Raw genomic sequence first — 17,237 nt, 5'->3', positions numbered from 1 at the left:
GCCATCTACCAATAAGTCTCAAAGCCACCAACTTTCCTTAGGGTGGGGTGGCTTCCATGTTAATTTTCTTACATGTTACCTGTATTGGGCTAATTTGGGAGTAAACTTCTGTTCCCCTCTCTATGCATTGCGACCACCAACGTGTTGAAGAACCTCCAAGGGACAGATCCTGCTGCCCTGGGCTGCTGTCAACTAAAGCACCCTTGGGCAGAGTGTAAGGGTGTAGAGCAGCGCTCATGGCTGGCCGTGGCTACCACATGGAAAGGTCACAGTCACGACAGGACCCAGTGATACCTTTTTAGAGCTTTATTAAGAGAAGGAGAGAGACAGAGACGACAGAGAGACCGCGCGGAGGGAAAGTACAGAGAGAGAGAGCGTGTGGGAGTGCACGTCCGCTTTTAGGCTGGGACACAGTCGCCAGCTGATGATGTAATAAGGACAGAATCTTTACACAGAGTGGGTGAAGAGCTTTGTAGGGGGGACCCCGGTGTGTTCCTCCCGACCATCTCTGCCTTCTGTGCTAGATGTAGATGGGGGTTACACAAAACTGGAACACTGTGTATTTTCCACATTCTCCATCTTTCCACGGTGATGTTTTTAATCTTTTAAAAAATACGAAGATTTTTAGAAACTCTTTGAAAATTCCATAATGCATACGATGCATTTTGATTGTGTTCACATGGTGAAGTTTCTGGTGCCTGTGGTAAGGACTCCCCACCACAGGATCTTGTGCTGCCCAGGCCGGCCATAAACTTAGTCGTGCCATAGAGCATTGGTTCTCAACCTGTAGGTCTTGACCCCTTTGGGGGTTGAATGACCTTTTCACAGGGGTTGCCTAAGACCATTGAAAAACATACATATTTACATTATAATTCACAACAGTAGCAAAATTACAGTTATGAAGTAGTAATGAAATATTTTATGGTTGAGGATCACCACAACATGAGGAACTGGATTAAAAGGTCGCAGCATTAGGAAGGTTGAGAACCACTGCAGTGGCCTTGAATCCACTTCTAAGTGCTGGGCTGACAGGTATTTGGAGACATATCTTTGATGAGAAGCTGCATTTAAAGTTTTTTATACTTTGGTTGGTCATGGTGGGGCATACTTTTTTGTTGTTGTTGTTTTTATTTTTTGAGACAGGGTTTCTCTGTGTAGCCCTAGCTGTTCCGGAACTCTGCAGACCAGTTCTATAAACTAGGTTGCCCTTGAACTCATAAAGATCTGCCTGCCTCTGCTGGGATTAAAGTGGTGACTGCCAGCTGATGAGGCATACCTTTAATGCCAGCGTTTGAGAGGCAGAGACAGTTGGATCTTTGTGAGTTCAAAGCTGGCCTGGATTACATAGCGAGACCTGTCTCAAAAAATTGTTTTTTTTTTTTCAAACTTTAAAATTTAAACTTCACTGGAGAGGCCACTGGCTTTTGGATGTGTGTGGTTTTTTTTTTTGTATTTTCTTTTCTTGTTGAAACTAACCGTATGTTAAGCTATGAAAGTAGGTTTTCCATGGCACATAGTGGATTTCAAAACATATCTTATAATCAGATTTACTAGGCAGTGGCATAATGTAGTGACTTTACTATGAAGTAGCGGATTCCTTTGGGAAAAGCCGCCACTCATGTTTTTGGATGGGAAGTGCATGTATGTAGCAGTTAATTGAGAATTAGGTCTTTGCTCTAACCTCTGCTCCAAATAAAACCTGTTAGGAATTCCTGGGTACCAGGCTCAAAAAAAAAAAAAAACCCAGAATGCATGCCACCAGAATTGTGTGAAATGTCTCTGCATCCTAGTTTGTGTGCTGAGACAATTTCATGATTGCATTTTGTTTATTCGGTGTGGGCTTGGGGGTGGGCACCCATGCCGCAGCATGCTTGTGGAAGTCAGAGGACACCTTTTGGGAGCTGGTGCCCTGCTTCCACAGCGTCCATCTTGTCAATCGAACTCAAGTTGCTAAGCCCCCTTGCCAGTCCCTATTTTATTTTTAGAGTCCTACCACATACCCATACTATCTAGTTTGCTCACTTTGAAATCAACAGTCCTCCTGCCTCAGCGTCCTGGGTGCTAGGATTATAGGTGGACACCCCCCATACTAGCTGAAGGCCATCGTTTCCGTTCCTCACTTCACGGTCATACTTCCCTACCTTTGGGTTTAGGGAGGAAGATGGCTCTTGATTTGTCCTGGACAGCCTGTATGTATATTCGGTCTCTGAGAACTTTACCCATGGCATTCACAGTGGAGGACATAACAGTAGTCCACTAAGCTCTGTTCTATTGCTGTAAAGAGACACTGTGACCATGGCAACTTATAACAGAAAGCATTTAACTGGGGCATTGCTTACAGTTTCAGAGGGTGAGTCCATGACCATGATGGTGGGGAGCGTGGCAGCAGGCAGGCCTGACTCTAGAGCAGTGGCTAAGAATTCACACACTAATCCACAGGCAGTAGGCAGAGAGAGAGCTGGGCCTGGTGTGAGCTTTTGAAACCTTCAAAAACCCACCTCCAGAAACCCACCTCCTCCAACAAGGCCACACCTCCTAATCCTTCCTAAACAGTTCAACCAACCAGGGACCGAGCATTCAAATGTATGAGCCCTTGGAGGCCATTCTTAATTCAAACTACCCCAAGATCCGTAGTGTGTCCTCTCTGACTGGATGAGACCCAGAACTCAAAGTCAGCTCCAAACCAAGAGGTGTCAGGGATAGGAGACTCCTGACACTCCTCTCTCTTGTCTTCTCTGCTCCTTGTGGAGCTTCAACATGGCTTTGAAACGTATGAGAGCAAATAACGAGACCGGTGGGGCTTGTTCGTTGCCCTTCACACAAGAATTTCTTAAACCGTTGGTTGGGCTGCTTAGTCTCGCCCACCCCAAGTGAACACCTGTTTCAACCACGGTTCACTCCGAGAGCAAGCTTTCAGAGAATCAGCCTGCACCCAGAGGCAAGGAGTTAGACCCCTGATGGTCAGACGGACGGGAAGAGAGGGGCAGCAACCAGGTAACGCAGATGGCCAACTTTGGGCGTCTTCCTCAAGTCTCCTCACCTGAGACAGAAGCCTGGCAGCCTGTAACAAAGGCCTGGCAGCCCTTTTCTCTCTCTAGTGGACATGCCTGACAAGTCCAAGGCCAGATTAGGACATGTTTAAACCAAAGTTGTGGGCCTCTCAGCTCCTCTGCCTGCTCGGCCTGACCAAGCCTAAACTGGGAAGATCCCCTCAAAGGCCCACAGCCTCAAGGACAGACATGACTCGGCTTGCTGTGGCTGTATCCACTCTGCTTTGAGTGTCCCTCCTTCCCTCCCTTCCTCCGTGTGTGTGTGTGTGTGTGTGTGTGTGTGTGTGTGTGTGTGTGTGTGTGTGTGTGTATCCTGAATGCATGTTCTCACAAGTTTCCTCACACCCAGTAAAACCCTTTCTTCACGGGTTGTTCTGTCTGCTGTGTCTGAGAACGCCCCTGCTATTCCGGGTCGCACTCAGGATTTTTCCCGTCTTCTGCTTCTTTAAGGGGCAGGGAAGCTGAACCTAGCCAGCCGCAGTAATCAGCGTGGTGGATGGGTTCCACAACCCTCTGACCGCTTGCTCACCAGGCTGAGACATCGCTGGGAGGTGGTAGAAATAGAACCCTTGGGATGTGGGGGCAGGAGGGAGGAAGCTAGCTTCTTGTGGTTTGTTAAAAGGGACGCAGACGCCTGGACACTCCCCTCTCTTTGTTTACAGCCCTTCCCCGCCCCCACCGCGCCCAGTGTGGTAAAGTGGCCTTCTCTGCCTGAGTTTTCACCAAGATGGACTGCACCACCATGGGCCCAAAGTGGCAAGGCTGAGCTAAAAGGCTCTGAAAAGTGTGAAATCATAACTTGCCCCCGCCACACCACACACACACACACAAAAGAGCCCTTTCTCCTTTTTGGTTAATTGGCCTCAGGTATTTTGTCCCAGCAACAGGGTTAAACACCCATGGATCGGCAGTAGGTAGGGATTGTGTTTTCTTGGCTTTTGGTAAATTGAGAGAGAAAAAGTACACCTATTCACTCAGTCCTTAGGCTTCTTTGTGTGTGTGTGTGTGTGTGTGTGTGTGTGTGTGTGTGTGTGTACGTATGTGTGTGCAAGCTGGTTATCCCTTCCCACCTTCAATGTAAGTTCCAGACATCCAACTCAGGTCACCAGGGTTACATAGCAAGTACACTCACCCGATGAGCAATCTCTTGTTGACCCATTTTGTTGTTGCTGTTTTTAATTAATTTATTTTCATTTTTAAAATTTTATTTATTATTCTTTTATATACATTGGTGGTTTGCCTGCATGTATGTCTGTGTGAGGGTGTCAGGTCTTGGAGTTACAGACAGTTGTGAGCTGCCATGTGGGTGCTGGAAATTGAACTCAGGACCTCTGGAAGAGCAGCCAGTGCTCTTAACCACTGAGCCATCTCTCCAACCCTTAATTTATTTATTTTCTGAGATTTATTTTTATTTTATGTACCTTGGTGCCTCCCCTGTCCGTGTGAGGGTGTTGGATCCCTTGGAACTAGAGTTACAAACAGTTGCAAGATGCCATGGGTCCTCTGGAACATTTTAAAGGTTCTTTTTATGTAGCCCCAGCTGATCTTGAACTCCTGTCTTTAGTCTCCTGGGTGCCAATTTAAGAGGTGTGTGTGTCGGGCGGTGGTGGCACACGCCCCTAATCCCAGCACTTGGGAGGCAGAGGTAGGCGGATCTCTGTGAGTTCGAGGCCAGCCTGGTCTACAGAGCGAGTTCCAGGAGAGGCTCCAAAGTTACACAGAGAAACCCTGTCTCCAAAAAAACAAAAAAAAAAAACCCAACCAACCAACCAACCAAACAAACAAACAAACAAAAAATAGGTGTGTGCAACCCTGCTAGCTTCTTTTGGCTTTTTGTGGTTGTAGGTAGTGAGTGGTTCATGTTGTTGTTGTTTGTTTTGTTTTGTTTTTAGACAGGGTTTCTCTGTGTAGCCCTGCCTGTCCTGGAACTTGCTCTGTAGACCAGGCTGGCCTTGAACTCACAGAGATCCTCCTGCCTCTGCCTCCCAAGCACTGGGTGATAGTAAAGGCATGCGCCACCATTGTCCGTCTTGGTAGTGGTTCTTAATGAGGAGTGTGATGACACCATTCCTTGAGAGGTCACACACTGCCTGGGGGCGGTGTCAGGGGACCAAGGATTACCCCTGGTGTGATGTGCTGGGGCTCCTGTATAGTGTGCACACAGAGAAGGATGCTAATTACACCAGGGATGTGACTTTTAGGTTCACACACCTACCTACAGTTGTGTTCACTGAGCGTCTGTACAGTACTGACCTGAAGTCGTGGGTGTTCCCAAACATTACAAGGGAGACACTCTACATAAGGAATTCAGTAACTGTCTCCACAGTGGGGTTGCTCTTGCTGGTAGATGGTTTTATTTCCCTTGTCTCAAGCAGAGATCTTATAAATTCCCTTTGTCTAAAATCAGTATGGTTGATCTCCTACCTAACCAGATTTAGAACTCTGTGTTTTCTTTTACATACTTTCCCAGAGAACCCAGAAGTTTTAATATTTTTTAAAAACACATACATTATTTAAAAGGGGTGGGGGGGATAGTTGACTGAACTGTGAGTTAATACATACCTGCATGTGTCCGTGGTGTCTTAGTTATGGGTGATGTTACTAGCTGTGACTCCCAGGGGTTCTTTGGGCAAATCATTTTAGAAAATGCTACAGTGATTTTTCTCCATAGAGGCTCAGAATGCACATTAAGGGCCCTTTTAAATTTAAGTAAACAAGTCCAATTCACTGACAAGCTCGGTTTTCCAGCTGAGCGGAACACAGCGCCTTCCAGACTGGTGCTGATGCACCCGCTGTGAGACGTTTCCAGATCCCAGTTTGAAAAAGGCTGGTTTTTAAGAGATCTAATTTGTAGACAATGCTCCTAATTAAGTGAGTTCACCGTGGGGTTTGTTTACATAAGCGATATTATGTTAATTACTTTCTAGGATGTTCAACAGTCTGAATATTTGGTTGACTGGAAAATGAATTGTGCATGCAAAGAGCAAACTGGTCACTTCTGTGGCCACCTTGTCATACTTACTCTCATGATGAAGACACAGTTGAGGTCTTCCTCCTGAAATCATGTTAAGACATTTTAACGACAATTATAAGAAAAGGAAGACTGAGAATTCACAGACAGTGGCCAAAGGCACCAGCGGGCGGCACTGACAGCCTTAGCTTGTGTTCTGTGCAGGTACCATCCCAGATCTTTCCTCGGATAGAAGACGTGACATTGTCAATAGCAACAGAGAAGTAGTCTGCTATGAAAATGAGAATTTTCACGTTTTAAAAAAGATTTATTTCATTTGGGCAGTGGTGGTGCACGCCTTTAATCCAAGCACTCAAGAGACAGAGATAGGCAGGTTTCTGTGAGTTCAAGGCCAGCCTGGTCTACAAAGCAAGTTCCAGGACAGCCAGAGCTGTTACATAGAGAAACCCTGTCTCTAAAAAACAAAACAAAAAGGATTTATTTTATTTTAAATTTTGTGTGTGTGTGTGTGTGTGTGGTGTGTGTGTGTGTGTGTGTGTGTGTGTGTGTGTGTGTGTCTACAAGCATGTGTGTGGGTGACAGAGGACAGCAGATCCCCCCGAAGCTGGAGTTCTAGGTGGTTGTGAGCCACCCATCCCAGGGGCTGAGACTAGAATGGATCCTCTCTGCAAGAGCACGTGCAGTCTAAAATGCTGAGTCATCTCTGCAGCGCCCGGAAAATCAGAATTTTCGTACTGAGATTCACTTGACGTCTGCACGTATGTTTTTCCTAAGGCAATCAAGTATTCAAATGGCTAAGTGGTGATTTGCATACACTTGTATTCCGGTGGTCACTTGGGTGATGATGGACGACACCACTGGTTCTAAGTCAGATCTCAGAAGCGGAAGCTCTGAAACGGAGAAGTATGGCTGGGGTGTGGACAGTGGGGCCAGAGTGTTTGCGTGCAGTGATGGAGTTGTAAGTATCCTGTCTTCTGAATCTTTCAGGTTAAAACCAGTCGGTAAGGAAGGCTCCCATTGTTTCCTGGTTTCATTCACTATATCCGAGTGAAAGGAAACAACCTGATTACATAGAAAGCTCAGAATTGGGGGGCATTTGTAGCCTCATCAGCATTTGTGGGAGTTGGGGTGTCACTATGCTCACGAAGGTCTGTTTTATCTCAGCTGCCAGAGAAAAGGACTTCCCAGATCCCTCTAGAGGTCACCAGCATGGCCTGCTGGATGCACTCTTCTCACTTACATGCGGTTGGAGAGAGCTTTTGGCTCCACAGTCCCGACAGTCCTCCTGAAACCCAATAAGCAGTTTGTTTATTGTCTTTGAAAGGTCTCGCTCGTTAAGAGGGCTCATCATAGTCTTCTCTTTCTGATTGCCTGAAGGTTATTTTTCCTTAAATTCACAGAATAGAAATACATGTTCCTCATACTAGAAATTGTACCCATCACCCAGGGCTCCACCATTTCACTGTCTTTAAAAAAAATTTATTTCTCACTTATTATCAAGTACCATTGCCCACTGAGCCACATCACTGCCTCTATTTCTGTGTGTGTGTATGTGTGTGTGTGTGCGCGCGCGCGCGCACTTGAGAGCATGCTATGGAGGCCAAAGGACGACCTCAGTGGACTTCCCCAGGCATGACGTCCACCTTTTTGTTTGAGGCAGGGTCTCTCTTTCTCCATGGCAGGGAGCTCACCAGTTGGGTGAGGCTAGCGGAAGGAATCCACCTGCTCTGCCTGAACCATCGTGCCTGGAGTTTTCACATGGCTACTGGAGATCAACTCGGGTAGCAGGGCTCGACCTCAGGTCCTCACGGTTGTGTTGTGAGGACCTCTCCAACTCAGCTTTCTCCTTAGCTCCTCATCTACTGCTTACAACAGAAAAACCTGAGATTTGATCAACTTTATTGAAGTGTTTGTTGTTGTTTTTAAAGGTTGTGTGTGTGTGTGTGTGTGTGTGTGTGTGTGTGTGAGTGTGTGTGTGTGTATGTGCGACGTCAGATCCCCCGGAGCAGAGTTATAGGAAGTGCCTGATGCGGGTGCTGGGAACCGAACTTGGGTCCCCTGGAAGAGCTCTGAGCCGTCTTTCCAGTCCCCTGTATTGAAGTGTTATGAACTATAAAGGTTTTTCGATTCATTTATTTTATTTGTATGAGTGTTTTGCTTGCACATATGTATGTAAATCATGTGTATGCCTGATGCCTACAGAGAGAGGGTGTTGTCGAATCCCCTAGAACTGGAGCTCTGTATGGATGGTTGTGAGCTGCCATGTGGGTGTTGGGAAATCGAACCCAGGCTTCTGCAGGAGCAACTTAACCACTGGGCCATCCTTTCAGCCTCAAGTTATTTTTAAAAGAGATTCTTGCTGTAATAGCCCAGATTGGCCTCAAACATGTAATTCTCCTGCCTCTGCCTTCCCAATACTAGGACTAGAGGCCTGTGCTAACCACGGCCAGGTAGCTGTGCAGATTTCCTTGTCTGTAACCAAATGTTGGGACAAGTTTCACTCAAGAAAACTTTTCTTCTAATTCTGGAAAATCCAAAGACACTAGTTTTCTCATTGCTGTGGCAGAAATTTGACAATAACATTATTAGAAGAGAGGCAGGCTTCATTTTGCTAATACTATTTTTTTGTTGTTGTTGGTTTTTTTTAAAATATTTATTTATTATGTATACAGTGAGTGTTCGGCCTACAGGCCAGAAGGGAGCACCAGATCTCATTACAGATGGTTGTGAGCCACCATGTGGTTGCTGGGAATTGAACTCAGGACCTCTGGAGGAATAGCCAGTGCTCTTAACCTCTGAGCCATCTCTCCAGCCCTGCTAGTACTATTTTGTTGTCCTAGATACAAGAGGACAATTTAGAAAAGATGATCTCAGTGTGATATAAGAGCGTACGTCTTCATTTGAACAAATGGACCAGGACTTGTAACATGTCTCCAGTGTGCTTTTCTGACTTAGAGACTGCCCCAGATATGATTCATCTGAATCCCAGACAGTCTAGAAACAGAAGGCTGCACTAGGTCTCGATTTATAATTGGGAAAATGAACTGAGGTGAGGTTTCGGAGCCTGGGGGAATGTGAACCTGACCTCAGAACTTACTTCTAGCTGCTCTGCCCCGTACTGTCTGTGATTGAAAATCAATCCCCTGTGGTGGGTTGAATGAGAAATGTCTCCCATGGGCTCAGGTGTCTGGATGCCTGGTCCTCAGTGCTTAGCTCTGTTTGGGTAGGTTTAGGGGGCGTGGCCTTGCTGGAAGAAGTGCAATGCTAACAGAGTAGCTAGCCTCACCCTACTTCAGTGATCTTTCTCTGTTTAATGCTTAAGGTAAAAGATCTTATCCCTTCGCTTCAGGCTTCTGTCACCATGGCTGCCGCTTGATACCAGTGATGGACTTTTATCCTTTCTGGAACCATACGGCAAAATAAACCCTCTCTTCCTCAAGTTGTCATGGTATTTCATCACAGCCACAGAAAAATAACTAACATGCCCCCTCTCCCCCACCCCAACAACAAAAACAATGGAAGTAAAACTTCAGGCAGCTCTTCTCTTCCATCTCCCTTGCTCCCTTCCTTCAGAAGGAAGGAAGACTATGAACTTGCACTTGGGACAAGTCATTGTCACTAGACCCCAGTTGTTGAGAACAGATGACATGGCAAAGATGTTACAGTTGACTTGACGTGTGTCAGCCGATATTCTAGGTGTGTGTGTGTGTGTGTGTGTGTGTGTGCGTGTGTGCGTGTGTGTGTGTGTGTGTGTGTGTGTGTGTGTGTGTGTGTGTGTATGTGTTACTGGTGATCAAACACGGGAGTGTCCTGTGCTAGGTAGATGCTCTGAGCTGTATCTCAGCCTTGGTCAGTATTTTGGTGACTGGCTGGACTGAGGGCATTAATATGCTAATAACACTTGAGACAGTAAGGGGAACGGAACTTCACACTCAGCTCTAACGGCTTATATAATCTTCACAGAGTTATGAACCAGGAGGAGAGCTGGGGCTCAGTGGTAAGTGTCCTGTCTCAAAGCCAGCACAAAAGGCTGGGGTCCCTGTTTAACACATCAAAGCCGATCTGGCCACCGGGTTCTCCCAGCATCCCTCAGTCCTGACTTGTTACAGGTCCTTCTGGCTGGCATACCCAGCTCCCTACCTTAAACTTCTCCAGCCCAGGGCCTGGCCTCCCTTCCCCTAAGGGCCCTTCCCCATATAACCCAGCCATTTTGGTAAGCCCCCCACCCCCGCTTTGCCCCCCTAAGTTTTTGCCCCCTTGGCTGCTGCACCCGGTTCCCCTCTCCCTTTTCCTCTCTTCCTCCATCTTGTCACATGGCTCAGGGCCATGTTCACTCTGAACTCTCTCACGTCTCTGCCTCTGGCTATGCTTTCCCTTTTATCTACAATAAACTTTCTTCACAATACCTGGGAGCAATCATGTCCTTCCTTTTTATTTCTTTCTTTCTTTTTTTTTTTTTTTGGTTTTTCGAGACAGGGTTTCTCTGTGTAGCTTTGCGCCTCTCCTGGAACTCACTTGGTAGCCCAGGCTGGCCTCGAACTCACAGAGATCCGCCTGGCTCTGCCTCCCGAGTGCTGGGATTAAAGGCGTGCGCCACCACCGCCCGGCTCTTTCTTTCTTTTTTTTCCTTTCAGTAAATAGTTGTCTACTATGCTCGAGGCCTGGCCTTCTCTCCCTGCACCACACACAGATCATCATCCTGTTTTCTGTTTGTTTGTTTGTTTGCTTTGTTTTTTTTAATTCTGATCATTTGTGCACATAATTTCTGCCGTTGGAGGTTGGGTGAGTTTCAGGGGTTGGAGCCACCTCCTCTGCCTGTGACTGATGCTGGACCACTCCCACCTGTGTGGGCCATGCAGGGAGAATGGAAGGTGGGAACGTGGCTCCTGTAGCGGAGGTAATTCCCCTCAGCAGCCTTGCCTCTGCCTACATTATCCTGACAGCTGCCAAGACCTCATGGATTTTTGTCCATTGTTTAAGAAATTCATTAAAGGGCTTGATACTCTGCACAGAGAACGTAGGGCAAGCTCTAGACAGTTCTGTGGTGAAGGGAGGAGAGAGAGATGCCTGGTAGTTACTCTCAGACATCTTACAGTCCGTCTTGGATGCTCTCGGATGTTCCTAGAGGAAGGCGAGGCTGTTGCTGGAAGCATTTGAGAGTTTCAATTATTTCAGTGCTACTCTGTTGTAATGTGGTAATACTTTACTGGGATAAACTCTGGCTGACCCCCCCAGAGGATATGAGCTTGAAAACACTTAGGGTTTTGATTCGGTCAGAGGAGGCGTCTTTGCTTTTTGAAGCGCAAATCCAGTGGGAAGATTGGGTTTCTGGTACTCATTGTGCTTATGGGGTGAGGGCTGTGTCTTTCTATTCCAATTTTTGTCTCAAAAGAAATAAATGTATCTCTAATACTAAACCCAAGATGTGTGGATAAAGCTGAGTAAGGAAGCTTCAGAGAGAAAAATGGGCTACAGATTTCCTTCTTTCTTGGTTGAAAATCTTGAATTACAAAATTACCTTCCTCCCTGAACTCTGGATACCGCTGAACCTCATCTGGGCCCACCTCTTCTTGTCTTGGCATGAGCTGAGTGTAAATCCTGTCGTCTGTGGCCCTGTGAGTCACAGATACGGATTAAAGGAGACTGATAGAAAGGCTTAGAGAAGAAATGCTTCTCCAGTTTTGTGGTTGAAAAAGGCAAGTGCTGGATTTGGAGAGGTGGTTCAGTGGTTATGAGAATGTACTGCTTTGGCAGAGGACCCAAGTTCGGCTCCCAGCACCCATGGAGGGAGGACTGCTCACAACCACCTGTAACTCCAGATTCAGAGGCTCAGAGGCCTGTGGGACCTGAGGGCACCCCACTGATGTGTATATACCCATACATGCATACACACAATTTTAAAAAAGGTTAAGGCACATGCTAATAAATAAGTGTGATGAGCCAGGCATGGTGCTCTATGCCTTTAATCCCAGCACTTACTTGGGAGGCAGAGGCAGATGGATCTCTTTTGTTTGAGGCCAGCGTGGCCTGCCTAGTGAGACTGTCTTTCAAATACCAGCCAGTTAAAGGAGGAGGAAGAAGAAAACAATTAGCTTTGTTTAGAGTTTACAATTAACCTAATGTTTATTACAGTGTTAAAGGTGGAGTTATTAAGGTGATCTCTGTTTAATTTCCAACGTCAACTCTTAGTTTTTGCAGTGTCTCATGTCGCCCAGGGTGGTTTTGAACCCCTAATCCTCCTGCCTCTTTCCCCCTCCCAAGTACCTGATATTGCAGGTTTGGACCACCACGCCTAACACATCAAGATAGAGCCTAAGAGTCATCGAGTTGCCACGGAACCCACCTAAAAGTGCGATTCTGCCCCCACGCCCCCACCCCGCCTTTCATATTGCTAATTCAGCGCAATCCAACCTGTGCCTCGTTCTAGTGCTAGCCAGTTAAAATGTGCTGGCTTTTTTTTTTTTTTTTTTTTTTTTTTGCTGATGGGCCTTATGGAGACAGCACTCCCCCCACCCCCCCCGCCCTCCTTATCTTTAGCTTTCATTTAAAATTCCCATCTTTCATATTTTGGTAATCGAAGCCTTGAAGTGGAGCTGTAATCTGAGTATCGCGTGTAATAACTGGACTCAGCATGGGCATTTTGAAGCCGACTGTTCCGTCTCCAGTGTCAGTATGGGGTGTTATTTCAGGGGAAGAGCAAAGAGGGCGAAGGGCTTTGCTGGGAATCTGGAATAGCATGGTGAAATCAGGTCAGCACACCTCCAGTTTTCTGGATCTGGAGGCCACGGAACCTTCAAGAATGATCAGTACCTGTTTGCCCAGAGCCAGCCTTTGGCCTGTGGGCAGTGACGGCAGGGGAGAGCTGGGTTTTGTGGCTGGTCCTTCCCTCTGTCTTTTAGCGTGTGCGCATGTGCACGGCACGTATGTAAAGGTCAGAGGACAGCTTCCTATTCCAGTTCCCAGTCACCTTTCACCTTTTGCTTGACACTGGGTCCCTCGGCGTTCACCAAGTAGTCCAGGCTGGCCCGTGAGCTCCAAGGATCTACCCATCTCTATTTCCCACCTTACCATCTCTGGGATTACAGACCTATGTCACCACACCTGACTTTTGAATGGGGTCTGGGGATCCAAACTAACTCAGGTCTTAGATTGGAACTGAACCACCACTCGAGTTGATGGCTGGTGCTTTTTCCCCCCATGAGTTATAGGTTCAAATCTGGGTTATCAAGCTTGCATGGCAAACCCTTTACACACCCTGGCCCACATTTAGCAATATTTGTTTTTAAACTAATTTATTTTTATTTTAAATGCTTTGGTGTTTTGCCTGCATGTACGTCTGTGTGAGGATGCTGGATCCCCTCGAACTGGAGTTACAGACAGTTATGGGCTGTCATGTGGGTGCTGGGAATTGAACTCAGGACCTCTGGAAGAGCAGCCAGTGCTCTTAACCACTGAGCCATCTCTCCAGCCCATAGCAATCTTTTTAAAGAAAAAGAACAGTTGTTTTCTGGGCTGTGGGAACAACAGCTGTGACGCCTCGCAGCCCCCTCACCTCCCTTTTCTGGGTCCCCAGGCACTGGCTGTTCTAGAGGACCCAGGTTTGATTCCCAGAACCCACATGGAGGTTCACAATCATCTGTATCTCCAGTTCCAGAGAATCTGATGTCCTCTTCTGCCCTTCTTGGGCACTGCATGTGTATGTTGCACAGACATACATGCAGGCAAAACACCCACACACATAACTAAACATGTAAACATCAGTTCTAACCAGAGGATGCCTTACTATTTATCAAGCTCAGTTATTTTTCTTAACCTGTATCTAGTCACAAAGAAACATGGTTTTATTTGTTTAGTTTTAAAAAGCAGAGTTGGATCTTATCAATTTAAAAATAGATTTGCTTTATTTTATGTATGCAGGTGTTTTGCCTGCATGTATTTATGTGTACCATGTGTGCCTTGTCCCCTTGGAGGCCAGAAGAAGGCATCAGATCCTCTGCAACTGGAGTTCTAGATGGTTGTGAGTCCCCACGTGGGTACCTGGAGCAAACATGGCCCTCTGTAAAAGCAGTCGGTATTCTTAAACCTAAGCTATCTCCCGAGTGCCGGCCCTTCTTTTAAATTTTAACATTTATTTGCGTGTGCTGGTGAACGTACCTATGTGTTGTATGTGTGTGTGGTGTGGCATGGGAGGTCCAAGGACAGCTTGTGGGGGTTGGTTTTCTCCGTCTACCAGAGATCAGACTTGGTGAACAGACTTGGCAGGAAGTGCCGTTATCCACAGACCCATCTTTCCAGCTCAAAAGTTGGGCTGTATTAAATAAAAGACATTTGAACAGATTTAGGAACAGGCATCAGCAGAAAGAGAGACACTCAGGGGAAGAGTAGGGTATAGTGTGGGTGTGGATTTTTAAAGCCAAAGACACTGAGATATTATTTTATAGGAAAAACGTGTTTTTAGGGTCAGAGATGATAGCTTTCTTCCCTAGCATCCCAAGGCCCTGGATCCCCCACCACTACGAGGAAGCGTGAAAAGAAAGCAACGAGCAAAGTCTGGCTCCCATGCTGGTCTGTAAGCTCAGTGCAGCAAGACTCACCTGAGCTCTTCATCGTAGTTTCTGCAACGGGATCCTGACTCGCCGTGAGCGCACAAAAGAAGGAGTGGACAGATGTGTGCCCACACTTCACATACCAGGGTCCACCTTTTGGTGTTAGGACATCGTGTACTCTACACGGTTGCTGAAGATGAATATAGAACTTACATCTTCTTCATCATGGAGCCTCCGTTTCTCTGTATTCCTCCAGTTCATAGTTTATACTCGGAAAGTCGAAGCATTGTTTTTAACTCGGACAGGTGAACTGAGCTCACCTTTTTTTTTTTTTTTCATTTTTCTTTATTAAGAAATGTTCTACTCACTCCACATACCACCCACAGATTCCCCCCTCCTCCCTCCCCCAGCCCTCTCTCCCAAGCCACCACGCATCCCCACATCCCCCAAATCAAGGTCTCCCATGGGGTGTCAGCAGAGCCTAGCACACTGAGCCTAGGCAGGGTCCAAGTCCCTTCCCACTGCACCAAGGCTGTGCAAGGTGTCAGACCACAGGCACCGGATTCCCAGAAGCCTGCCCATAGACCAGGGACAGATCCCGATCCCCTTGCCTGGGTGCCCCCCAAACAGTTCGAGCCAAACAACCGTCTTCCGTGTCCAGAGGGCCTAGTCCAGTCCCATGGGGGCTCCACAGCCACCAATCCACAGTTCATGGGCTTCCACTAATGTGGCTGGTCATCTTTGCACGTCCTCCCATCATGATCTTGATGTCCCTCGCCTGCAGAATCCCTCCTCTCTCTCATCAATTGGATTCCTGGGAGCTCACCTTTCTATGACTTTGTCTTCCCCACAGCTCCTACAGAAGAATGGTCAGCTGTCTGCTGTCAATGGCGTAGCTGAACAAGGAGATGACCACGTCCAAGAGGGAACTCAGGATGGGCAGGAGGAAGAAGTCATTGCTGAAGACGGTAAGCTGTCCTTGCAGGCCAGGCTGGCTTTGGCAGGACACTACGAGCATACTTGCAGTGAACCATGAACTAGGTTGTCACAGACTGTCAACAGAAAACACTATCGTACTGTCTCATGGCGGATGATGCCAACAATACAGTCAGCTGGTCTCACAAGGAGATATTAACTGACTCTTTGGGTAGTGGTTTTGCTCCACCCATGACCTTGGGCTATGTGGGGGGGGGGGGGTGCCAAAGGAGGCGGTGCTTTCTACAGTTGTATGTGACCTCTTGTAAGGAGTTGGAGAAGGGTCGCATGACGCTTCTCCCTGCTCCTGCCTGCTCCTACTTGCCAGGTGGATTTGCCCCCAGTCAGATCAGAGGACGACTTGAGTAGCCCCTGTCCTCGAAGGTTGACATCACGCTCTCTTTCTTAATGGAAATCTTAATGGGTTTTTTGTTTGTTTGTGTTTGTTTAAATCATTGTCCCTTATCCATGCATGATGTCAGATGGGAGTTCTCATTGGAAATACTAAAGTCATGTTTGCTTTAGAAGAGTGAGGGCCCAACACCTCCCTGAATTAAAAATTAAAGTAACAGTTCAGCATCACTCTAGAGAAGAAGCCTATGTCACCCACACAGATTTCCTGGCAGGTGCATGCCGCTCTTTGCCTGAACTGTGATGTGCTTCCTGGCTTCCAGCTCTGGAGTGTGGCGGTGGGGAAGTGTCAATGGGCAGGTGGATCTTTCGCCAAAGTTTTGCTTCCATGTTGGTTCATAGGGGAGGAGCATTGGGGTCATGGTCCATTCAATTCAACATAGAGTGGAGTCATTGAGCTACTCAGCAGGTAAAGGTGATTGCTACCAAGCCTGCCTATCTGAATTCAGTGCCCAGGACCCACGTGATAGAAAGACTAAACTGACACCTGAAAATGGTCCTCTGGCCTACGCATGCTCACATGCATGCATGCACATGCGAGGTATGCAAATAAATAAACATAATTTTTAAAAGATATATTCAGTGAGGGTTTGACATGTAGTAACTTGGCTCCTATGAGCAATATAAATAAGAGACAGATGAAAGGGTTGGGCATCGCCTTGCCGGATAAAATTCTTGGAACACATGGAATCCGTTTCTCCTCTCCTATGCCCCCACAGTGCTGCGTCAAGCCGGGAGCTGCTTTGAAGTTGGTGGGAACACTGATCTTTATATATTACCACAGACACCATATAAAGTTAGAAATGCACACACAGTCTCAGAGACGGAGTATTTCACCTGACCTAGTGTGAGAGTTTCAAATAATAATACCCACCAGACAGCTGGAGAGGACCCAAATCAAATTCCCAAGGCCAGGCCTTTGTCCTTTCCACGTTCATTTTCAATTAAACCAAATAGTGGCTGGTGTGCCTCTGTGGGTAAGGTTGTGTGTGTACAGGTGCATGTTTGTACGTGTGGAGGCCAGAGGACACGCTCAGGAGCCAGCCGCTTTGTTTTCTCAGACAGGATCTCTCACTGGCCTGAAGCTTTTCAAATAGGCTTGGCTGGTTGACCAGCAGTCCCGAGGGATCTGCCTCCTGAGCAGAGATTACAAGTTTGTGCCACTGTGGCCTGGCTGTCTTAGTGGGTTCTGGGAATCCAACTCGGGAACTTTATGGACTGTGCCACCCCCACAGCTGTTCGGTGACTTTTTTTAAAACTCCACTGAAGTCATGTGGCTCGGGT

At 47.0% G+C, this 17,237-nt stretch overlaps 1 protein-coding gene across 1 annotated transcript in view; it reads left to right on the top strand.

Annotated features, from left to right (window-relative positions):
- Window positions 1–17,237, top strand: part of Akap12 (A-kinase anchoring protein 12) — a 95,179-nt gene that overhangs the window by 34,877 nt on the left and 43,065 nt on the right. The window contains exon 2 of the mRNA XM_052750963.1: window positions 15,421–15,535. Coding sequence (XP_052606923.1) covers window positions 15,421–15,535 — 115 coding nt within the window. The remainder of the gene's footprint in view (window positions 1–15,420; window positions 15,536–17,237) is intronic.

Source organism: Peromyscus californicus, unplaced genomic scaffold (assembly GCF_007827085.1).
Source record: "Peromyscus californicus insignis strain IS unplaced genomic scaffold, ASM782708v3 Scaffold_22__1_contigs__length_63687245, whole genome shotgun sequence".
Classification (NCBI taxonomy): domain Eukaryota; kingdom Metazoa; phylum Chordata; class Mammalia; order Rodentia; family Cricetidae; genus Peromyscus; species Peromyscus californicus.
Note: the sequence above shows the minus strand (reverse complement) of the source record. Positions and strands in the feature narration are given on the sequence as shown.